A 25,340-nucleotide genomic window follows, 5' to 3' on the forward strand; every position below is an offset into this window, starting at 1 on the left:
AAGCCTAAAGACCCGCCATCAAAAGAAGAAGAAGCTAGATTGGCATTCCTAAAATAAGGTAGAAAGCATCACTTGTGGGAATCCAAGAGGATGAGCTCATTTTGAGATCAATCTAGGTGATGAGGATGAGCAGAAGACTATCAGGGTAAGTGCAAAGCTAGAGCAAGAGCTGAAAGATGAACTGACAACTTCTCACAACATACAAGGACATGTTTTTTTGGGACTATATAGATATGAAGGGCATTGATCCAAGCTTTTATCAGCATAAATCAACCTCAAGGAAGATGCGATGCTCATGATTGGATTGCCAAGCCATAGTCATAGCCATATGTGGATTGCTCAATGGCAAACTAACATACTAAGTTCACACTAAGGACCATATATGTTTAGTAGTAGAGTATTCACCCTTACAATATGTACTCTTATATTTATGTTATGGTTGTAGAGAGAAGTGAAGAAGAAAAGAAGAAAATTCAACCATCCATCTCTCTTAGTGCTTGTATAAGAATAACAAGTGTGAAAATTCAAAATGAAAAACTTCCTCATGAGAAAAGGATGTTAGGAGTTTATTACAACTAACAAGGATATTGAGTTTATTGTAAGTGATTAGAAGGAGCTTGATCTTCTAGAAGAAAATCCCACTCCACATTAGGTACATACTTTTAAGGTATGGCAGGCCCAATAAAATGATGTATTGCCTCTCTATTAGTGTGTCCAAATTGGTCATATATAAGTGCAACGATTCCTAAAGATTGATGGACACCTTGGTTAAGTTATATAGCAAGAGTACGGAGGCTAGGAAGTTGTAAAAGAGTTACATAATGTAAAAAGAAATAAGCGTTGTATCAATGATTTCTCATTGAAGATTAAAGGGCTTTGTAGATGCCCTCGCCTCATGTTGGAACACTAGTTATTTGATGACGATAACTTGGTTTTAGTTTCAAACACCTATCAACACTCGAAAAAATTAACAAACTTTTTAGAACTTTGTAGCCCTTTTGATCAGTTGATGAAGAGATGAATATTGGGAATAAATCATCTCTTGTAATATCCTCTAGCAACATATAGGAGCAAGACTTCTACATAGAAACAAGTAGACATAGAGGCACATTTTCATCTAGAGGCCATAATGCATGCTGATATGGAAACAACAATCATTGATAATAACAATAGTATTCTAGTTCCTAAATACGTGAAAGAGAACATTCTAGAGGTAAGGGAAGCTAGAGAGGCCAACAGGTGGACACTAAAGTAATTAGAGTGAAAATAACATAAGAGTGCTATTATCGTTGAGGACAACTACAAAATGTAAAATGGCATAAATAGTGGGAACTCAACATGAAAACATAACTTACGTAGCAAAGTGAGTTTCTGTTTAGTTAGATATGTTAAGGTAATGAGACATGGTGCTGCTTGCACTCTCTCTCTCTCTCTCTCTCTCATTTTACACTATCATAGGACTCCCTCACTCTGGCTCAACTTTACCACTAAGTGCTTAGAATGATATGCGAGCCTATACTCTTTGTACATGGATCAGCTCTAGCATCTGAGCTTTGCCATTTTCTTTCATTTCATTTTAGTACCCATGATGATGTAATCCATGGACATGATGTAATATCACCTTTTGGCCTTTTGTAAATGTTAATGTTACTCTCTTTCTCCGCATGTAAATTCATAAAAAATGAGCCAAAGAAAAAGTATAAATGGGTATAAAAATTGGTTAGGAGTAACAATGTGTGTGTGTGAGCTTTTGTGTATTAGGTAAGTAATGATACAAAGGTAAGTATATACTCATAATTACGTGTAACATATGTATTCTTTTTTGGATACATATATACATAGCACAAATAGATGTGTGCACATATCTGTATGTATGTATGTGTGTGTGTGTGTGTGTGTGTGTGTGAGAGAGAGAGAGAGAGAGAGAGAGTACAATTGTCGAAGACAGCACTTCATGAAAAAAGACACAATTAATTAGTACACGTGTTCTCAAAATCAATCCCTGTAATTCATCTGTTGCTCTTTCACTTGCCTCAAATCTGTGGATGGTAATTTGTATGCATATCCAATGCACTACTGGCTTAACAGGGTGCGCTACATGATTTTGGAAGCCCAATTTTGTCTATAGCACCCCACTTTCTGGTTTAAATTCAAGATGCTGTTTTAGCCAGGTTCCAATATTAAGCCAGCTTTCAAATTCCGATTGTGGCCTGCAACAGAAACAAGGCAAAGGCAGGTCAGGTAACATGCACCATACTTTGCCTGTGCAACCCTGTCATCACATGCTCTGACAGCAGTATGAGTAAGGGGCGTCATTACCCAAAGCCTGCACTAAAGGTAAGAATCAATCTATATTGCCACAGAGGCCATTAACAATTTTGTGTAAGATGATGTTACCTATCAATGGGATGTGCGTCTTCCGGAAAGACAATCACCTTGACCTTTAGACCGCGTGCTCGTAGCGCATGCACGTACTGCACATGTTAAAGATGATGAAAACAGAAGCCCAAAAGAGTCAGTGCGCATTTATATGTGTGTCTGTACATTTATACATCTGTCTGTGTGTGTGCACTTCACCTGAAATCCATTCGAGATTGGAACCCTGCGATCTTGAGCTCCCAGCAAAAACAGAGTAGGCACCTTCACCTGTCTTGCAATAAAACCTCAACATTTCAAACACAAGAAAGGATTGCTATGCGGGCAGCACATGATTTTTAGAAATTTCGAAATTGAGATTTTCTGTTTTAAAGAAAATTTGTGTACCTTTGCAATATGGGAGATTGGTGATGCTTGATAGAACTTTTCTAGATCCTGAGGTGTCGGGGCATCTGTGTAGGCATCAAAGCAAGCTTGTCCATACATCTCCACATAGCACCAATCCGGAATATCAGTGATACCAACCATTGAAGAGACATTGCACACAGGATTTCTCACTACGGCAGTAACAAAACGATCAGGTGCCTGTAAACGGTATTTTCAAGTTCCTGAACAGGTTAGTATATCGTTTTATCTATCCTCCTTCACAAGCTTGCAGGTCGTCATGCTTTTACCCTTAAAGTAACAAAAGGGCATATCCCAAACGCTATCATACTTGGCAACCGCCTCAAAAAAAAAAAGGCAAAATATTTGACTTGAGGTCTCAAAACCTAATAAAATCTCGTCCTCCCCCATTCTCAATGAAGCATTTCTTCAGCCGCAGTATTCATCGAAAGGCCAATACCACCAATACTTTTTGCACATAAGCCCCGCGTACATTTCACTTTGCAGAAAGTGGTTGTAAAGCACCCCACTCTCGACCACAATACCGTCCTGCTAGGCTCTCATCCTTGGAATGGGAAAGATTTGGGTCAAAGGGGACTGGCAAGGTTTTCTCCGTGGAAGTAAGCAGAATACTTTACTTTGGGAATCCCCGGCTATGCTACTATTTGCATGTGCTTCCCTCATATCCTTGAGGAATGTGTTGACATCACACACTTCTTCCAGACAAAAGGGGAAGATCATTGCCACTGCACGCTACTATCACTAGGTTTGTCATTCTAAGCAATCAATGAGCATGTACATGCATGACTGTGTCTCATAGGATGTATTTGGTCTCTATATTTCTGAAAACCACCTCTCTGCATGACTGGGAGTGGTAGCACAGGATCCAGAGGCCAGATATATGTGGATCAGCTTACAGCTCTCACAGGACAGGGTTATATACATAGCCCTATGTTACTTTCCTCCATCAGGATCCTCCTATGTCATTACAGAGGACATGCCACAGGAGGAGGAGACAGGAGCCTCGCCATACACTTGTCTGTCAGAGGAGATTATGCATTATTCTACACTAGGGGAAGTATTTCTTACGGGCGACTTCAATGCCCAAAAACACACCAGACAGTGTGAGGTGTATGACTATGATGACATGACACCCTGTGGATCCAGAGGAGATAGGGGCTAGTCGGGCATAAGAGGACACTGGACCAGACAGAGGACATTATGGGGACCACTTACTAGAGTTGGGAGCCAGGCATCGTCTCGTTATTTATAACGGGATGCTACAGTGGCCAGGATCAGGAGGGCTGACATGCTTCCCACATGGGGGTCATTGTGTGGGAGAAACAGGAATTAGGGTTTAGAGATTCATGTGGGAGACATACACAGAGAAGAACAAGGGAGAGAGAGAGAGAGAGTTGTGGGGATAAGTCAACTCATGAGGCATGAGTGTGTGACTCCCGTATCACACATGTATATTGCACTAGTACACATAGTGCACTTAGTACATTAAAAGTACTAAGTGTACTATGTACTATAACTTATGGGCTTGTACACACTATAAGGGTGGGCATAACGCCTTTACCCCAACAACCTCCCACTTAAAGGCAAAGTGCCCTTAAATGAAGGAAAAGAAAAAATCAGCATGTACATGATAATATACAAGGCCATATCAAGGCTGAAACTGGCCTCATCCAATGCCCATCAAGTGTCTGCAATGAGCAAACCGCTCCGGAGGCAAACTCTTCGTCAACAGATCAGCCGGGTTGTCATCCGTATGAATCTTAACAAGCTGAATTTGCTTGTTCTCTATCACCTCTCTGATGAAGTGATACTTCACATCCACATGCTTCGTCTTTGCATGAAAAACAGGGTTCTTTGCCAACTGAATGGCACTCTGACTGTCACAATGCAACAATGGAATATCCCCTGTATAGCCCAAATCAACCACTAACCGAGATAGCCATAATGCCTCCTTGCAAGCCTCTGTGGCTGCAATATGCTCGGCCTCTGTAGTAGATAAGGCAGTGCACTTCTGCATCCTGGATATCCATGACACAGCACCCCCTGTGAATGTAAATACATAACCAGTAGTAGACTTCCGGTTATCTGGATGACCGGCATAATCCGAATCCATGTAACCATGCACTAATGCATCCTGTTTGCCAAAACATATGCACATATCCTGTGTGCCCTTCAGGTATCTCATGACACCTTTCACTGCTTCCCAATGCTTCTTGCCAGGGTTGGCCATGTATCTAGAAACCACTCCCACTGCAAATGCAATGTCCGGCCTAGTAGCAACCATCGCATACATGAGACTGCCACAAGCTGAAGCATACGGAATCTTGGCCATATCAGCCCTGTCTCTATCTGACTATGGGCTGTCCATAGCACTGAGTTTCACATATGGAGGCAAAGGAGTACTAGTCTTCTTCCCCCCGTCCATATTGAACCTCTGCAAGACTTTGCCAATGTATTCCTTCTGAGACAAATACAACACATGCTGATTTCTGTCCCGAAGTATCCGCATACCCAAGATGTGATTTGCATCACCCAAATCCTTCATATCAAAGGTTTGATGCAGCCTCTGCTTCAAGGTATCCATCTCTTTACGAGATTTCCCGGCGATCAACATATCATCAACATACAAGATGAGGATCAATAGACTGCCATCCAAAGCTTTCTTGGTGTACAAGCACTGATCTATGTCACTTCTCCTGAATTTCTGGGATTTCATGAATGTATCAAATTTATGATACCATTCTCTTGGTGCCTGTTTGAGCCCATAAAGACTCTTTTTCAGCTTGCATACAAGCTTCTCCTTTCCACTCACTGCATAACCCTCTGGCTGCTGCATATATATCTCCTCATGGAGATCACCGTGAAGAAAAGCAGTCTTCACATCCATCTGAATCAAGTCCAGATCATCATGAGCAACCAAAGCCAATACAGCTCTAAGTGTGGTCATTTTGACCACTAGAGAGAAGATCTCATCAAAGTCCACACCATATTCCTGCTTGAAGCCCTTAGCTACTAACCTGGCTTTGTATCTTGGCTTTGCATCTGGTGCAACTTTGAGCCTGTATACCCACTTGCATGGCAAAACCTTCTTGCCTGCAGGCAAATGCACCAACTTCCAAGTTCCATTTTTGTGCAGAGAATCCATCTCTGACTTCATGGCACGCTCCCAAAGAGCTTTGTCTGCCCTCTGTAAAGCCTCTTTATAACATGAGGGCTCCCCACAGTCAGTAAGCATCAAATAGTCAACCCCTGGAACAAACCTGTCAGGGGCTCTGGAGGGTCTTGTGGACCTCCGCACCCAATGACCATCATTTGCAGGTTGCTGTCCAGCCTGCATATCACCCATTGGTGGCTCCTGTTCCATGCCATAAGGCTGAAAAATCATGCCCGGTATCTCCTCCAACTGTGGTATATCCATAGGGATATCTTCTGCCATCTCTGGCTGTCCATTTGGACCATTTTCAGCACCATTTAAGGGCTGGTTTTCCTGCTGTAATGGCTGATTTACAGCCCTTTGTTGTTGTCCATGATGTCCATCATCATCAAAGATGACTCTGCTAGGCTCCTGTTGCCTTGCAGGCTCCTTATACATGCATGTTTCATCAAAAATGACATCATTGCTGCGTATGATCTTTCTATTCATGGGATCCCAAAGTCTATATCCCATTTCACCTCTGTCACCATATCCTAGGAATATGCATTTGTGAGACTTAGGATCAAGTTTGGTGCGCATTTCCCTGCGTATGTGCACGTACGCAACGCAACCAAACACTCTCAAGTGCTTGTATGACGGAGGCTTCCCTGTCCATACTTCTTCTGGCACTTTCCCACCAAGCCTCGTGTTAGGTGACCTGTTTATAAGGTGAACGGCTGTCATAACAGCTTCAGCCCAAAAACCATGAGGTAATGCAGCATGTGACAACATAGAACGGACCTTCTCCTGAATGGTCCTGTTCATCCTCTCTGCTGTCCCGTTTTGTGGAGGATCATAAGGAGTAGAGAGCTCCCTCTTGATGCCTTTAGCATCACAAAAGTCCTGAAACTGTTTGGACATGTACTCTCCACCATTGTCGGAACGCAAAGCTTTCAGTGTTTTGCCAGTTTGATTCTCAACAAGAGCAACAAACTTCTCAAACAATGAGAATGTATCACACTTCAAGCGAAGAGGATAGACCCACACCTTGCGTGTGGCATCATCAATGAAAGACACAAAATATTTTGCCCCTCCCAAAGAAAGCTGAGGCATCTCACATACCATTGCAGTTGCCTGCCATATATACAATGCTCACAAAACTGAAAACTTGAAAACTTTAGAGAAGGCAAGTAACCCAAACGAGACAATTGCTCCATTCCCTTGACACTCATGTGTCCCAACCGGCTATGCCACATAGAAATTTCCGGCAGCTCGGTTGCATTTACATTAGCATGGTGACAAACACCTGCATGCATAAAGTAAAGAGTGTCCACCTTAGAGCCTCTGGCAACAACCAGTGAGCCCTTACTAATTTTCCACTTTCCACTACCAAATGTGGTAACATAATCAGCATCATCAAGCTGTCCAGTAGAAAGCAGATTCTTCTTGATCTCAGGCACATGCCTGACATCATGGAGCATAAGCTGTGAGCCATCTGAAAACACAAGCCTCACATCACCTCTGCCAAGAATCTTGCATGCATGGTTATCACCCAAATAAACCACTCCTTCATTGCCAGCAGTATACCTGACAAACAAGTCTCTGCAACCTGTGACATGAAAGGAGGCACCTGAATCAATGATCCGTGAGTGCATACCATGACCACCTGTAAGAAGTGAATGGGCATCAAGTGAAGAGACCTCATCCTCACTGCCACCTGCATGTGACACATTGATTTCTTCAATCTTGACTCCACTTTTGCCCTTTGGCTTTACATCTTTGGCTTCATCCTTGTCTTTGTCTTTGCCTTTTCCCTTTTCTTTTTGATCATTTTTCCATTTGTAGCATTGCTTTTTAATGTGTCTCTTCTTGCCACAATAATGGCATTCCAAATCCTTTTTGGAGCGAGACTTGCTCCTTCCCCGTTCTTGGCTTTTTCCCCTTTGCTGGGATCTCCCACGTGCATTCATTGCATTGGACTTTCCAACAGAGTTGTTTTTCTTGTTCATCTCTTCTTGAAGAAGAGCACCCTCAACATTTGCATATGACAGCATAGCATGCGAATTGCTAGTGGCTGTCCTGGATGTGTCCCAACTCTCTGGCAAAGTGCATAACAGAAAAGTGGCTTTGAACTCATCGTCCATTGCCAACTTTTGATTAATGACCTGGCTGACAATACCATTAAACTCATTTAGATGGGCTGTCATAGACGCCCCTTCCTTCATCTGAAGACCTATGAGTTTCTTCAACCAATACACTTTGCTTGAGGCACTTTGCTGGGCATACAAGTCCTGCAATCTCTGCCACATTCCCCAAGCTGTCTTCTCTTCACGAATGCTGAAAAGTAATGAGTCTGACACAGACAACATGATAGTAGATCTTGCCAGCTCATCCATATCTTCCCACTCTTCAGCAGTAAGAGAAGCGGGCATTACACCCCTTTCTTTGATAGGCTTGTGCTGCTTTTTCTGGAGCAACACATTGTAGCACTGGGTTTGCCAAATATCATAATTATGCGAGCCTTCAAGCTTCTTGATATGAAGCAATGAAGAGCTCTCACCTGTGGTTGCCATAGCAATATGCAACCTGTTAATGCCTGACTCCCTGCAAAATGTGCAAACACTGCACCAAAAGCACACAAAGTGCTCACAATTGTTCTCCCAAGCTTTATCTCCCACTGCGGAAGCACAAATGCAACTTTTCTCCCACTGTTTGTGATGAAATCACCAAAATCTGGTTGCTGCAGATTTTGGACAGCACCTTAAATGTGCTCTGTTGCCCTTCCAAAGTACTGTACAGCAGTACCAAGTGCTCACCAATGATGTACCAAACCTGTACCGGCAAGTACAGCAACTAAAATTGAACCTTTTGGTCACACAAAACAGTGTACAGCCATGCCAAAACTTGCACAAAGTTGTGCCAAATCTGTACCAGCAAGTACAGTAGCAATAAATGCTCTTCTGGCTGTCCAAATGAGTGAAAATCAGACTTTTACAGTCCTGTACACTGCATACAACAGTCCCGAACAGAAATTGGGCAAAACCCCTTGACTGCAAGCTGATTTTTGAGGATTCAAGGCATAAATGTCTTGCCTGCTGCTTTGCCAAGCTCAACAAGCATACAAACTTGAAAAGCCCCTTGATTTAAGATCAATTTTTGATCATACATGGTACATTGACGCACATGAAGGCATCCAGAGTGTTCACGATGCTTCCCCCTGGCCACATATACATCCAAATAATGAAAGCCCCTTGATTTACAGGCACATTGAGTGCTTGTAAGGCATCAACACATTATCCACAGCATCAAATGCGATTGCCTGCATGCAAATCAATCCAATTGGCACAAAGCCCCTTGATTTGCACTGCAATTTTGCCCAAATGTGCGATTTCTCACATCATACGGCATGTATGAGTGCTTAATTGCACAATTACATCAAAAGCCCCAAATTTCGACATCCAATTTCCTGCAAATTGATCTTGATTGTGACCAATTTCCTGCAAATTGATCCTGATTGTGACCAATGTCACCCAATTTTGCCAATTTTGCTCAAAATTGAGCAATTCGACACCTGTATCTGCTCAATTGTTGATTGTACTTGCTCAATTGCAAATCCCAAGAAAAAATTGAGGAAAATACCTTGTAATTTTCTGATTTTTCTCTGATTTGCAGGCGGGTTGATGAATTTGGTGCTGATGCTTATGCAGAAATTTGATGCTCTGTTGCAGAAGGGGGTGATTACACTGCTACAGCTTGTGAATCCATGCTCCAGGGTGTTGGCTCTTCTCTGCTGTGCGCTGGAACTCCATGCGCGTATGCTGCCTTGCTTCAGGGTGAGCTTCTTGACTTCAGGGTAAGCTTCTTGAGGCAGCTTCACAATACGGCGCTCTCCACTGCTGTTGAGATCGCCTCTTCACCTCAGCTCGGTGCTGCTCCCAGCGGAGAAGACATCGTTTGCATGAAGCTCCTACGCTAATTACCATGATCAGCTCGAATCAAGCTGTTAATAAAAACAAGCGCATGGGTAAAGGATGGGGCAACAATGATCCCTGTACAGAAGCATAAAGCTCATCAAGCTCTGATACCAGTTGTGTGGGAGAAACAGGAATTAGGGTTTAGAGATTCATGTGGGAGACATACACAGAGAAGAACAAGGGAGAGAGAGAGAGAGAGTTGTGGGGATAAGTCAACTCATGAGGCATGAGTGTGTGACTCCCCTATCACACATGTATATTGCACTAGTACACATAGTGCACTTAGTACATTAAAAGTACTAAGTGTACTATGTACTATAACTTATGGGCTTGTACACACTATAAGGGTGGGCATAACGCCTTTACCCCAGTTGTGTGGGAGAAACAGGAATTAGGGTTTAGAGATTCATGTGGGAGACATACACAGAGAAGAACAAGGGAGAGAGAGAGAGAGAGTTGTGGGGATAAGTCAACTCATGAGGCATGAGTGTGTGACTCCCCTATCACACATGTATATTGCACTAGTACACATAGTGCACTTAGTACATCAAAAGTACTAAGTGTACTATGTACTATAACTTATGGACTTGTACACACTATAAGAGTGGGCATAACGCCTTTACCCCAACAGTCATACACGGACCGGAGGCACGGTGGTAGACTACATTATGGGGTCTTTGGAGGCATCACAGCTTGTCACCTCATTCTCCATTCCACCTCGTCCTACTAGGGCAGATCATACATACTTGGCATTTTCACTAGCCGGATCACCAGTATCACCAGCCCCCCACATACCGACGCCACACACTACCATCTACTTCACACATGACATGGCAGACATATACACTGGCAGAGTAGAGGATGGGCTCCTACTCATGGATCCCCTGGCACCTGTGGATACCATTACAGCCCACTTGGCATCACTCCTACACACAGCTACATTACAGAGCTTCCCACATTGTGTCCACTCAGGAGAGCCTGCGAGATCTGGGACTATGCCCCAGAACAGATGGTATGATGACGAGTGCAGAGCCCTTTACTCACGGCTCCGCATACAGAGAGCTTTGGGAGCCATCACAGAGCAGGAGTCGAGCAGAGAGATGAGGAGACTTACTCGCCGCAAAAGGCGGGCCTTCACAGAGATACAGGAGCTAGAGATCTTTCATTTCTTCATGAGTAGAGATAGCCCTATCTCATGGCGGCACTTCAGAGAGCCCCGGACACCGACACCTATTGCAGACCCACAGACATGGCACACATATGCAGAGGGCCTATACCACGCCCCACAGCAACCACCTATACCTCAACCACAGGAGCCTCGACCTACCACAGCTAGCTTCTTTACCCACTCGATGGTAAAGAAAGCTGTCCGCCGCCTACAGCATGGACGGGCCGCCGACCATATGGGCCTACAGGGTGAGCATCTCATATATGCACTAGATTCTTTGGCTCCTTTTCTTGCACACCTGTTTAACAGGGCACTAGCAGAGGGTTTGCCTGCGGAGTAGACGATGCACATCATTGTGCCGATTCACAAAACAAGGGATATGCTCGATCTGAGCAACTACAAGACCGTTATGATTGGCCACGTGTTGGCCAAACTCTATGGTGCAGTGTTGGAGCAAGAGCTTAGCTTATATGCTGAGCGAGCAGGTTTACGCTCATCAGGGTAGGTAGCAGGCTTCAGGAGAGCTTTCTCTACCACTAACCATGTATTCACTTTGAGAGTATGATTGATCAAGCCAGAGTGAGGAAGAGAAAGCTCTATTGCTGCTTTGTGGATTTCCGCAAGGCATTTGACACAGTACCACGAGAGAGGCTCTTTTAACGCCTGCAGTCTCTTGGCATACCAGCAGATATGACATGGGGCATCTATGCATTATATGAGCAGGTTTTTGGGCGAGTCGGATGTCCAGGAGGTATGTCCGAGACTATTGCTAGCACCATTGGTGTGAAGCAAGGATGCCCACTTTCCCCCACGCTATTTGGGTTATACATTGATGAGGTGGCTCACTTCATTACACGGGGAGGCGGAGATGGAGTTGATTTAGCAGGTACCTCAGTACATATTATGCTTTATGCTGATGATATTGTATTAGTGTTTGAGTCTCCAGGAGGTCTACAGCAGCATCTACATGCACTCGATGATTTCTGCACACAGAGGGGTCTTACTGTGAACCTTGGGAAAACCAAGGTTATGGTCTTTCATACATCGAGACAGGACAGGAGTCAACTCACATTCACTCTCACAGGACGCCAGGTGGAGGTGGTGACATCATATGTGTACCTAGGAGTTACCTTCTCTGCAGCAGCCACACGCTTCACCATGGGTTCAGCAGCCAGAGCTAGATTGACACGAGGATATGCAACATTGGCTATGCTAGAGAGACAGTGCCACCAGGCACATTTTCAGGAGCCCCGGACGAAGGGGTGGCTATTTGACACATTAGTCACACCGGCACTGATGTATGGAGTAGCGGTATGGGCGCCAGGCCTTGCTACCCATTGGTGGACACAGATAGAGAGACCACAGGCCCTCATGATGGCACGCATAATACGCAGCAAACCGTCAGTACCTCATGACATTATCCGAGCAGAGTTCATTGCGCCTCCTATGATAGTAGAGGCCATATTCCAGACTATATGCCTGCTAGACAGATTCAGAGAGATGCCACAAGACAGATTGTCATACAGAGCTTTTGAGGCATCTAGACAGCTGGCTGAGGCAGCAGACAGAGGATCATGGTATGCACAGGTCACACATTGGTTCTCACAACATGGCCTAGACATGGATCATCTACCACCATTCTAGTATGACAGGGATGCACCACATATCCGTCTCTCTTAGTGAGAGGAACAGAGTATTGAGACAGGACCTATGGCAGCTCTATACACGAGAGACATGGATATCACCTACACAACCTCTTCCACCGAAGATGCTATACTACAGAGATCACTTCATGAGTATCACTGATGATGGATTTATAGAGAGGCCTAGATACATGGAGAGCCTTTTACCACACGGCTCCCGAGTGGCTATTGGTCAGCTTAGAGTTTCATCACATCGATTGGAGATCGAGACTGACAGAGCAGCACGGATCCCCCGAGAGGAGAGGGTATGCAGATTGTGCAGAGAGGAGGTGGAGAGTGAGGAGCATTATGTATGTAGATGCAGAGCATATACAGCCATCAGAGAGAGATATCCCATTTTATTCAAAGAGCCGCCAGATTTTGAGGCAGCAGACGACTCATTCTTGGCCCCCTACAAGCAAAATCATCGTCTTCTTGCACAAAAGATCTCCATCATTTTTGCCAATAGAGGAGAGAACACTCAACCATTTGCAAAACCGAGCATATAACTGTGATCCTCATAAGAAAAGCGCCCTGCTACACCCCTTTATCTTTGTTTTTTGGCTACTTTATCTGGGCAGTTTATAGGTGCCACATCATCAACAAGCAGCGGAATTTGTTGCTGTTCGGCCTTCGTAGCAGCCCATGCTACTGAAAGCCTGTTTTGAGCTGGTCAATGTTGGGGATCAAGGTCTTACCGTGTGTGAACCCACTCTTATGAGTGAGGAAGTGTGTGTGTGTGTGTGTGTGTGTGTGTGTGTGTGTGAACCACCTGTTAGAGGGGTATCAATAGTATCTAGATATGTGTGTGTGATGTGACATAAGCAGTGATGTCAAGAGAAGAACTTTTGTACTTATAAAAGGTACATGTACTTCATTGAAAATTAAGCAGGCAACTATCACATCATTTACAATCACGTGAATCTCTCTAAACTTGTGTCCTTGTACTTTCTCACTCTCTCCTCTGATCTCTTTGCTTCAATACCATAGCTATGTCTGACTTCACCTTCAAGCCACCATAGCTCAACTCCAACGTTTGGTATCAAAGCCATCTCCCCACGCCTACTACCCACACTGCGTCTGCTCGTCGCCATAGATCCTACTATGTTGCTGATCTCCCAACTTCCAAAGAAGCCTTTGAGATGCTAGAAAAGCTCCTTGAAGCACAGGGAAAGACTCTAAAGTCCCTTTGCAGATAGAGTTCTATGGCCTGATGATGCAGTCACATGTGAACAAGAAGTCCCTAAGAACCAGCTTGCTACACTTAAAGCCAAGGCGGAAGAAGATGTAGTCCTAGTTGTTCTTATCAAGTCAATGTCAATGTTTGAATATCCTTAGGGAAAGCTCATGACAACACTAAAAAATCTCCCAAACCTCACCCTAAGAAGAAGAGAAGAAGTTCAAGAACAAGGCAATACGAGGGATCAACTCCTTCACAAAGGAAAAATTCAAAGGTACAAAGCATTCCCTTTGTGGTAGGAACTTTCATGCAAAGGATTGTTATTCAAAGAAGCCATGCAAAAATTGTGGGAAAAAGAACCGCAATGAAAAGCATTGCTTTTACAAAAAGGAAGATCAGTTGTGTGTTGTTTTCACTTGTGTGTGTGACATGATCCTTTGTGTCCTTTACCCTAGGGATCCCATAACTGGCCTGTGAAAGTAGAGCCTTGTGATTTATCATTGACCAAGAAAACTAGCATGAGAAACCATGAGCCTAGATTAATCCTTGACAAGGTATGAGGAAATCCCTTAAGGGGGAGATTATTGGGAATCAAGGCCTTCCATGTGTGTGAACCCACTCTTATAAGCGAGGAAGGTGTGTGTGAACCACCTCTTAGAGAGGTATCAGTAATATCTAGATATTTGTGTATGATGTGACATAAGCAGTGATACCAAGAGAAGGACCTTTGTACTTATAAAAGCTACATGTACTTCATTGAAAATTAATTAAGCAACTATCACATCATTTACAGTCGTGTGTGAATCTCTCTACACTGTGCTGTTGTATTTTCTCACTCTCTCTCCCTCTCTCTTTGCTTCAATACCATAGCTATGTCTGACTTCACCTTCAAGCCACCATAGTTCAACTCCAATCAAATCCTTCCAGGGGTTCGTCGTGCCGATTTAAGGATTCCCGACATCCATAGTAGCTCTACATCGACGGAATTATCAACAACACCATTGTTTGGAATTTGTATTCATTTTTGGAAAATCAGGCAAGCATAGACCATAGAACATTAAACAAATAAAATATTCCAATAATATACTTGGTATTGAGGGAGGGTCGGCTTGGGTTCCGGCCCCAATACGGTATCTTTTAGCATATTTCATTTTTTAGCTTTGTCTATGTTTTGTGTTGTTTCCATTTCATAAAGTGTTTAAGTGATTGTTATTTATGAAACGGTGCCCAATACGTGCTCACACCTAGCCGGGTGAATTACATTAGTATCGGAGTACAGTTGTTCCCCTCTCCACATTGAGGAAACGATCTTGTGGGCTTGGACACCACATAAATAGCACGCTCGACATTATGGACAGAAAAACACACGTAAAGAAGTGCCCAACTCTAGAGGGTACTCTAGTGCTACTCATGCTTCGGATGCATCTCATGGCCAGAACGTTGCAAGCACTCATGAGCCCAATATGGTTTTGGTGGGACAACCATCCCGTGGCAAAGAGAAGGTGCAAGGAGAGGAGCCCAATCCATTGAGGGCTGAACTTAATAGTGTGAAGAGGCAATTGCACGCAAGAGAAGAGAAGCTAAAGCTTTTGCATGAGAACCCACAAGTTCACAGGCTTATTGAGGCCACCAAAATTGAATCCATGCTAGACCGTACATTCGACTCCATGGCAAGGCAGTTGGGTGTGAAGCCAAGGGAGTTGGCCCTCACCTATCTTAAACAGAATGGAGATGGCCCTCACCTATCTTAAACAGAATGGAGATGTATTGGAAGGTGAATTCGGTGTTTTACAATTCAAGAGGCCTCCTCGCATAAAGCCGGGTGGTGCTCTCTCTCGCAAGGTCCAACCTTTTGTTCAAAGCGAGAAGCCTTCGGTGACTTTCCGCCATGGTTCTTCACCACATGATATGTGGGATAAGAGACATGCCTATGGCCAAAGAGGGTAGACAGCCACGTGGTCATCCATAAGCAAGACATGGTACATCGCCTATAGGACTTGCCCGTGGAGAAACCACACATGGGCTGAGATTTTCCCGCTATACAAGTAAAGCACATGATGACAAGTCAGCTCATAGTACTCATGCTGAGAGTACTCTCGTGAGCATGGTGATGCAAGAAGAGATGTTTCTATGCATGTGCAGCTCGGCCACCGTTGTCAAGGCCACCAACTCCAAGAGCACATGTCCCTGTGTCTCAAGTTGCATCTAAGCCCCAAGCATCAAGGGCTGTCCCGTAGGACAAGGGGAAGCGAAAGCATGATGATGATGGGCACCATGCCAAGAAGCTCAAGGAATTCAAGGCAGGTGACAAGTTGAGTCATACCATGGGGAGTATCATGCTTCCAAGGTTATGGCATTTATTGCTCAATTTGATATTGCCTTCCGCGATGAAAACTTCACATAGAAGTCAAAGATAAGACATATGAGCATGTTCGTCACGGGCACAACTGTCCATTGGTGGATCTTCGAAAAGCTCCCCCATTACTACTTGGGATGAGTATAAGGAGCACTTTTAAGCTTGATTCTTGCCTCCTAATGCAATAAATAAGATTGTGAAGAAGTGGGACAGCATAGATCAAAAGGAGCATGAATTAGTACAAGCATGTGTCACCGTTTATTGTCTTGGAGGTATCACCGTTTATGCATATTAGAGATCAAGAGAAGAAAACAAAGTTTGAGTCCAGCTAGCGTCCCGTTTATCAAATCGGGATTGGTACTTCATCCAAATCAAGCTTTGCAACAGCTCATAGCCTCTACTCTTGCTAGAACAAAAGATCAAACAATCCAATCAAGATGGGCACAATAACAAGGGTAAAGAGAAGGCTGTCCAAAACCTGCAAAAAGCTGGATAGCCACCTAAAAGGGTCTCAAAAGAGGCCAAACAAAAGAGAGGGAAGCTGAGAATACCTTCACCAAACAACAAAAGGCACAAGTTTGGACTCACACCCAAGCAAAGGGATCAATATGTGAAGAAAGGGAAGTGCTTTCCATGTGGGAGAAAATACCTTGTGTATAGAGAATGTCCTCGACAGAAGAAGAATGAAAGAAACAAGCAACCCAAGGTGAATGTGCATGCACTTCCCAATGTGCAAGTAAATACTAATCATGAAGGCAATGATAGAGTGGAGTGGAAAGGGGACTCGGAAGGGAAAGATGTTGGTCAAAGGGGACTGGGAAAGTTTTTCTCCGTAGAAGTAAGAATAATATTTTACTTTCGAAATGCCCGGCTATGCTACTATTTGCATGTGCTTCCCTCATATCCTTAAGGAATGTGTTGACATCCACACACTTCTTCGAAACAAAAGGGGAAGATCATTGCCACTACGCACTACTATCACTAGGTTTATCATTTTTAAGTAAGCATGTACATGCATGATTGTGTCTCATGGGCTGTATTTGGTCTCTATCTTTCTGCGAACCACCTCTCTCTCTCTCTCTCTCTCTCTCTCTCTCTCCCCCCCTATGGGACCAGTCTGAGACTTGCAGTATGGAACTGCAAGTCTCAACGGAGCATTGAGACTGGATGTGGGGGCCTTTGAGGACAGCTTCAGAGACAGGGACATCATCTTCTACTCGGAGACACATCAGGCCCCAAGCAGCACATTACCGAGAGTGGCGGGATACAGATGGGAGACGACTTGTAGACAGGAGGCCCATTCGAAGCATGGTGGTCGCGGATCTGGAGGAGTTGCAGTTCTTTTTAGAGAGGAGCTTCAACCACTCATCCATGTTATGTGCCGTGATGAGAGCGCGAGGTACATGTGGTCAGAGTGAGGGCAAATGAGGGTAGACCCCTATACACAAGAGAACCAGCACGCTTCCCAAAAAGCTAGAGAGAGGGAGAAGAGAGAGACGTGGACCTCCAAAAGTGGAGTAGCCTCTATGGGGCCTCCAAGGTTTTAAAACCTTTATAACTTTATAACTCCAAAAGTGGAGTAGCCTCTATAAATTTCCTAGGGGCCTCCCAAGGTTTTAAAACCTTTATAACTTTAATTTTTGCCCACCAAAGGTTATAAAACCTTTTTAAATTAAAGTCTCTTTGCCCCCTTCACACTTGGGGTTGTCCACACATGGGCTTCCTTTTTAACTCCAATCTGATGCCATTCACACTGTCCACCACGTCCCCGTGCACACCTGCATACTGTCCAAAGAAAAACACAGGGTCGTGACACTTTCCACCCAGCACATCTCATTATGCAGCGCCCAAGGGGCAATCTCCATATATGATTCTAGATGAGAACATATGGGAGTTCTCCTGGGAGGGAGATGTTATCATACTTGGGAACTTTAATGCTCGAACGGCTCAGTACCAGACCTCCGTCTTTGACACTTCAGAGGAGATGTTGAGAGACATAGATGTGGAGGAGATGTGTTTGACCCGGAGATCACAGGATGAGGTGGAGTGTACTTAGTATGGGAGATACCTCTTGGAGATGGGGACTGCACATGGACTGGCCATTTTAAATGGCTTAGAGAGGTATCCACTTGCCAGTGGCTTTACTTGCCTTCCACACAGACATGGGGCCAGCACAGTGGATTATGTTTTAGCCTCGCTAGCCTTCATCCCGAGTATCCAGGATTTTGCGATTGGCCCCACAGGCCCATCAGAGTTACGGTGGATCATGCACTTCTCTCCTTTACGGTGGATTTCCACTGCAGTACCCGCCAGGTTGAGCAGTCCTATCACCCGACATATACCTTCTGAAGAGAGACTGATGGAGTATACACTGCAGAGATCTACAGCTTGTTGAATGCAAAGGATCCACAGAGGCCATTAGCAGAGCTCATATAGATCCTGACAGAGGCTTTACATACAACTGTAGCGACGGCCTTCCCACACACGCAGCCCACAGTACAACCACGTCTTGGGAACATGCCTGGTATGATGATGACTGTAGGGAGCTCAAAGCCCGGCTACAGAGAGAGGTGGCCACAGGTGTTACTACATATAGACAGTCACACATCATCTTGCGATGCCTCATTCGGCGGAAGAAGAGAGCATTCTTAGCTTGGCTGTACAGAGACATGTATCACATGTTTTTCAGTCAGGATTCTGGGGAGGTCTGGAGATTGCTTAGAGAGCACCCCCTGTCTCCGGCCATTACCTCTCCAGATACATGGGGCTAGTATACAGCCTCCCTCTACACAGTACCAGAGCAGCCACCACTACCGAACCCTACATTTGGTATTGGAGCCATCTCCCCATGCCTGCTACCCACGTTGTGTCTTCTTGTCACCCTAGATCCTGCTATGTTGCTGATCTCCCGACTTCCAAAGAAGCCTTTGAAGTGCTAGATAAGCTCTTTGAAGCACAGGGAAAGAACTAAGGTCTCTTTGCAGGTAGAATTCTATGGCCTTATGATGCAGTCACATGTGAACAAGATGAAGTCATTAATGAACCACCTTGCTACACTTAAAGCCAAGGTGGAAGAAGATGTAGTCCTAGTTGTTCTTATCAAGTCAATGTCAATACCTAAATACCCTTACAAAGAAGATGTAGTACTAGTAGTTCTTATCAAGTCAATGTCAATGCCTGAATATCCTTACGAAAACCTCATCACCACACTCAAAAATCTCCCAAACCTCACCCTCAGAAGAAGAAAAGAAGTTCAAGAACAAGGCAATAGGAGAGAACAACCCCTTCACAAAGGAGAACTTCAAAGATACCAAGGTGGTAGGAACAATCACACAAAGGATTGTTATTCAAAGAAGCCATGCAAACACTGTGGGAAAAACAACCACAATGAAAAGCATTGCTTGCACAAAAAAGAAGATCAGTTGTGTGTTGTTTTCATTTGTGTGTGCAACATGATCCTATGTGTCCTTTACCCTAGGGATCCCATAACTAGCCTGTGAAACTAGAGCCATGTGATTTATCCTTGACCAAGAAAACTAGAATGAGAAACCATGAGCCTAGATTTATCCTTGACACGGTATGAGGAAAACCCTTAAGGGGGGCATTGTTGGGAATCAAGGTCTTACATGTGTGTGAACCCACTCTTACGAGTGAGGAGGAAGGTATGTGTGTGTGAACCACCTCTTAGAGGAGTATCAATAATATCTAGATATTTGTGTATGATGTGACATAAGCAATGATATCAGGAGAAGGATGAAAAAGCTACATGTACTTCATTGAAAATTAACCAAGCAACTCATGCTTTGGATGTGTCTCATGGCCGGAACGTTGCAAGCACTCACAAGCCCAATATGGTTTTGGTGGGACAACTCTCCCGTAGCAAAGAGAAGGTGAAAGGAGAGGAGCCCAATCCATTGAGGGCTGGACTTGATTGTGTGAAGAGGTGATTGCCCGCAAGAGAAGAGGAGCTAAAGCTTTTGCATGAGACCCCGAAGTTCACAAGCTTATTGAGGCCACCAAAGTTGAATTCATGCTAGACCGTACATTCGACTCCATGGCAAGGGAGTTGGGTGTGAAGCCGAGGGTGTTGGTCCTCGCCTATCTTAAACAGAATGGAGATGTATTGGAAGGTGACTCCGGTGTTTTACAATTCAAGAGGCCTCCTTGCATAGAGCCTGGTGGTGCTCTCTCTCGCAGGGTCCAGTCTTTGCCTTCAGTGACTTCCCGCCATGCTTCTTCACCACATGACATGAGGGATAAGAGACATGCCTATGGCCAAAGAGGGTGGACAGCCACGTGATCATCCATACGCAACACATGGTACATTACCTATAGAACTGGCCCGTGGAGAAACCACACATGGGCTGAGATTTTCCCGCTATACAAGTAATGCACATGCTGCTCCTGGAGGAAAAGAATGTCCATGGGTCCCCCAATTGCAGCTCTATGGATCTCTCCTCTAAGGATGCCTTGCCTCTCAAAGCACTAAGGCCCCCCCAAACCCTGAATGTTCCATGAGACAATCCACATATCAATCTCTATGGGAGGCGGAACTATTGGAACCGCCCTCCACTCCAAGAGTCTTGGGTGTGGTTTTCAACAGGTAGTAGTCACAGTCTATCCTGGGACGAAGGCACACCAAGTGGGCACGGATCCTATCCTCCATGTGTTGCCACCTTGTTTGAGCTGCTCGATGGCAAGCAAGGATATCTCATCGATCTGGAGCTGGTGAGCCTGGGGTGCTCAAGGTTCAAGAGAGTGAGGCCGTCTGGCTCTCCGAAGTCCGGTGGCACGAGGCAGGGAACTCCAGTCGAGGGGCGGGATGGTGGGCCCCTCGCTGCTGCTATGGTGGCCTCTATGTTTGAGTGTCCTCCTCCTCTGGGCGGAAAAAACTGTTGATGGTAGACTGAGATGCGTGCCGGGATCTGAGAGAAAGAAGAAAGAAAGAAAGAAAACTATATTAACGTCCTTTAGAGGCCACATCTGACCTATAGGACTAATCAGATACATCCATGTGATTACATTCCACTTTGGGGGCAACAAAATGAAAATAGAGATAAAACTAAAAATAGTTCAAATTCCCTACATGACCGTAGGAGAATCCTAGATAACATGAAGGATTTCTCTAGCAGCTACTCTTCATTACTACCATGTTTGGTTGTCCTGAAATCTGCAATAACAGCTCTACCTCTACGATAGACTGCCCATTTTCCTTGTTTCCTTGCTTCGTATACTTTATTGAGTTCTTGTTTCCTGTACCCCACCCCCACGAGGTGCAAGCCCTTACCTGCTTGGAGGTGGGTTACAACCCTACCCTACAACTAGGGTGAGCAGGTGGGCAATAGGTGCACAAGTCCTTACGTGAGTAGCAGGAGAGATGGGCAACGGGAAAGAGAAAGAGAGAGAGGGAGAGTTATGTTGCTGCCTTAGGGGGCCTGAGCAAGGCCGGGTGGGAAAGGGACCCGAGCTGAGCAGGGGCGGGTGGGAAAGGGACCGTTTGCGAAGGAGGCGAACTAGAGAGAGAAGAGAAGCGAGGGGCTGGCGGGTGGGAAAGGGACGCGAACTGAGCAGGGGCGAGAGAAGAGAGGCAGGCGCAGAGGTATGCGAAGGAGGCGAACTGGAGAGAGAAGAGAAGCGAGGGGCTGGCGGGTGGGAAAAGGACGCGAACTGAGCAGGGGCGAGAGAGAGAGAGAGAGAATATGTTGCATGACTCAATGAGACACTTGATTGATAATTTTGAACCTCACCAAGTACAATGTTTATATAGGAATAAGCCTCACACACACACACACAATTTCTAGTCATAGAGGCTGTTCACACACTTGCACACTAGAAGTGGTTCACACACATGAACATATATAAGGGTTGTTTCACACATATGAAGCTTCAAATACCCAACAAACCCCCCCTCCAAGCAAATGGGAAGATGAAACGGAGAAACCTTCGATAGCCAGTTCCAGCTCGCCTCCAACCTGCACACTACTTGTGCCAACACCCGGACCTCACGTCAACAAGGCATGATAAAAAAGCTCGACACTAAAACATGACAGCCTACATCGGCTCTCCACACAAAACAACCCCCTCTTTGACCAAAACAGGCAATGACATAAGAAACGAGGCTTTTATAACATCAAGCCTTTTTTACACACATGGAGAAAAAACACAAAGAAATCTGACACACACAGGATTATTACATCTCATTTTGGTGGCAACCCCGGCACAGAACACTTGGCACACACATAAACACACGGAAAATAAGTTATTTTGCAGATTTTGATCTGCCTCCATGTAGATGGAATGTCAATGCAGACTTTTCATGATGGCGTTTCCGTGACTCCATGAGACTTGATTGATAATTTTGAACCTCACCAAGTACAATCCTTTTATAGGCATAAGCCAAATCTTTTGACTCATTCACATAATCTAGAATAATGACACATGGCATATTCCATGACATCACTGCTTACTACACACACACACACACACACACACACACACACACACACACACACACACATAATATCTAGCCTTAGAGGCTGTTCACATACATAAGCATGCTTACACACTAGATGTGGTTCACACCACACAAACATATTTAAGGGCTGTTTCACACATATGAAGCTCTGAATACCCAACAACAAGAAGCTCTCAATATTCCATGGCATCGCTGCTTACTACACACACATAATATCTAGCCTTACAGGCTGCTTACTACCATAGTAACAAAAAAACCTGTTTCTAACTTTCGAAACCTCGAAACTTTGAAACGGTTTTTAAAAACCTCGAAACCTCTCCAATACGGTAGTTTCGCCCAAATTTCAAGTTTTATTTTTTCTTCCCTTGAGTTGTCTGGGATTTTTTTATTTCTGTTTTTTCCATATCCTCCTCATCACCTTCCTTCCCTCTTCTTTTTCTGCCTCCTTCCTTCCCTTTTCCATCTTCTGCTACTTCTTTCACCTCTACTCCTGCTTCATTCTCTTCTTCTCTCCTTTTCTTCTTCCTTTCTCTTCTTTGCCCTTGCTCTTCTTGTCCTCTCTTCTGTCCCCTTTTTTCTTCCTTCAATGTCTTATATCTTTCCCAATTCTTACCTTCTCTTCTTCAATTTCTTAAGAGTCCTTGATTGAACCACTTGTGGCATCTAATCAAGCAAAAGTGCCATAATGCCTCACCAAAATAAGGATGGTTTCCTGTGATGTGTGAGAAGAGACCATTTTTTTTATCATTACACTGTTTTTTTTTCCAGAGAAGAGACTTCTATTAAGTATGAAAAAATATACAAAAGGGAGATTTCAAACCAAACTAGGTGGAGATCTCAACCAATCGGGTGTCTTGTGTTGCCAACGAGGTCCCATATGAGTGGAAATGAAGAATAGACCATGATCCCACTCTCTCATAAACTGGCCGCACTTTCTCTCTGCGGCCCTTGAAGATCCCTGGATTCTGGCCAAGGTTGCCATAAGGGTATGGATAATATCACTCCAAATCCTGCAAAGGCACTGTGTGTCCAAGACAATAGTGCCCTCTATGGCCTCAATGCATATAGCCTTCCAGATGTGCCAGGCTATAATACTAGCAATAATCTCCCATGCACTGTCCAATCTCTGTGCAAGCGGGGTGTATCTTGAATCTGGCAAATCCTCAAGGCAACCCCGCTAAGCAACTCCTTGCCTGATCAAAATGACATGATTCTTGTCGCCCCCCTCATACCTAAGCTGGGGGCCCCACTGAGTCAACCAAATGATAGCACCAAAAGATATGTAGGCATCCTTAATAATCTTGCCAAATAGGTGTGCTATCACGGTCCAAATCCTTCGTGCTTCCCTGTATTCCCATAGGCAGTGATAAACTATCTCTGAAGCTCCCGCACATCTCGGGCAAGTTGGGCTAACACCAAAACCGATCTCCACTGGCTGGTGGCCAGTCCACCATGTAGTGAAATCCAAAAGAATGAGGAGATTTGTGTCTTCTTGTAAGAGTGCCATAGCCTCCACCATAAACTCCTCTGAATGTCAAGAGGTAATACCATAGGACTCCCAATGAGGTCTAAGGGTAGGGCTACTATAAGTTCTTTAAGTATTTATTCTTTATGAAATTATTGATTTTTCAAAACCTCACGGTTTCTTAGCTGAGGGACGAAACCTTTCGAAACAAAACCCCAAAAACCTCGAAACGAAAAAAACCTCGAAACGTTTCTTGTGACTATGCTTACTACACACACATAATATTCGATGACATCGCTGCTTACTACACAAGAATAATATCTAGCCTTAGAGGCTGTTCAAAAACATAAGCACGCTTACACACTAGATGTGGTTCACACACACAAACATATATAAGGGCTGTTTCACACATATGAAGCTCCGAATACCCAACAGCAAGAAGCTCACAGAAGAAGCGTCGATGGACTATCTGACAAAGGAGAAGGAGTTACTTGAAGTTGTTCATGCGTGCGGTGGGGCGCCTTCTTCAACAATTCAGCACAGCTTCACACACTGCATTTTCATTGTTAATAATTGGTCGATCTCATTAGGTTGATATGAAACCTTTGTTTTCTATTGCTCGCTCAGAGCCACTTGAGATGGCAAGGGGACACAGAACAGTAATGCCTCAAGGAGGTGTTTAGCCTATGTCTAAGAAATTTAAAAGGTCTTATCCCTGTCCCTTTAAAAACATCTATATCCATTTAAAAACATCTAAAAAACTTGAGTTGTTCAAACAGACTTCATGGTAACTTGTATTGATCATTCAACATGTGTCAATGTGTGGTCATGGCAATTCTAAGAACCAAAATGTTCAAGACTCTACCTGCCCAATCAAATGTGTCGCAAGGAAGCCCCCATGTGATCCGCCTAGAACTGCAACCTTATGAGGATCAGCCAGACCTTTGGCAATAACATGATCTAGAGCTCTAAGCACATCCGTCACATCCTGTAAGCATAATTTACATCGATCAAATGTTTCCAAACATAGTTTCCCTTTCATTAGCTTGAAACCTCACCTGATGACCCGCCTTGCCAGGAAGAGATAGCAATGTTTCTTCCCCAAAGCCAAGGGAGCCTCTGCACG

General features: G+C 44.4%; 1 protein-coding gene across 2 annotated transcripts in view; it reads right to left on the reverse strand.

Moving 5' to 3' along the window:
• Positions 1-1,935: 1,935 nt before the first annotated feature.
• AARE (acylaminoacyl-peptidase-like protein) overlaps positions 1,936-25,340 on the reverse strand; it is a 72,156-nt gene continuing 48,751 nt past the window's right edge. Inside the window, exons 13-19 of one of the 2 annotated variants that reach the window (XR_015262861.1) lie at positions 25,273-25,333; positions 25,080-25,202; positions 24,706-24,766; positions 2,764-2,961; positions 2,578-2,646; positions 2,398-2,474; positions 1,936-2,210 (exon numbers count right to left, since the gene is read on the reverse strand). Coding sequence is in view for 1 of the 2 variants with exons in the window: in XM_086779624.1 (XP_086635750.1) it covers positions 2,123-2,210; positions 2,398-2,474; positions 2,578-2,646; positions 2,764-2,961; positions 25,080-25,202; positions 25,273-25,333 (616 nt within the window). In the remaining variant the exon portion in view is untranslated. The remainder of the gene's footprint in view (positions 2,211-2,397; positions 2,475-2,577; positions 2,647-2,763; positions 2,962-24,705; positions 24,767-25,079; positions 25,203-25,272; positions 25,334-25,340) is intronic. The other variant, XM_086779624.1, reaches the window with a different exon arrangement.

This window comes from Cibotium barometz, chromosome 40, assembly GCF_041138505.1.
Source record: "Cibotium barometz isolate CiBa-2024 chromosome 40, ASM4113850v1, whole genome shotgun sequence".
Classification (NCBI taxonomy): Eukaryota; Viridiplantae; Streptophyta; class Polypodiopsida; order Cyatheales; family Cibotiaceae; genus Cibotium; species Cibotium barometz.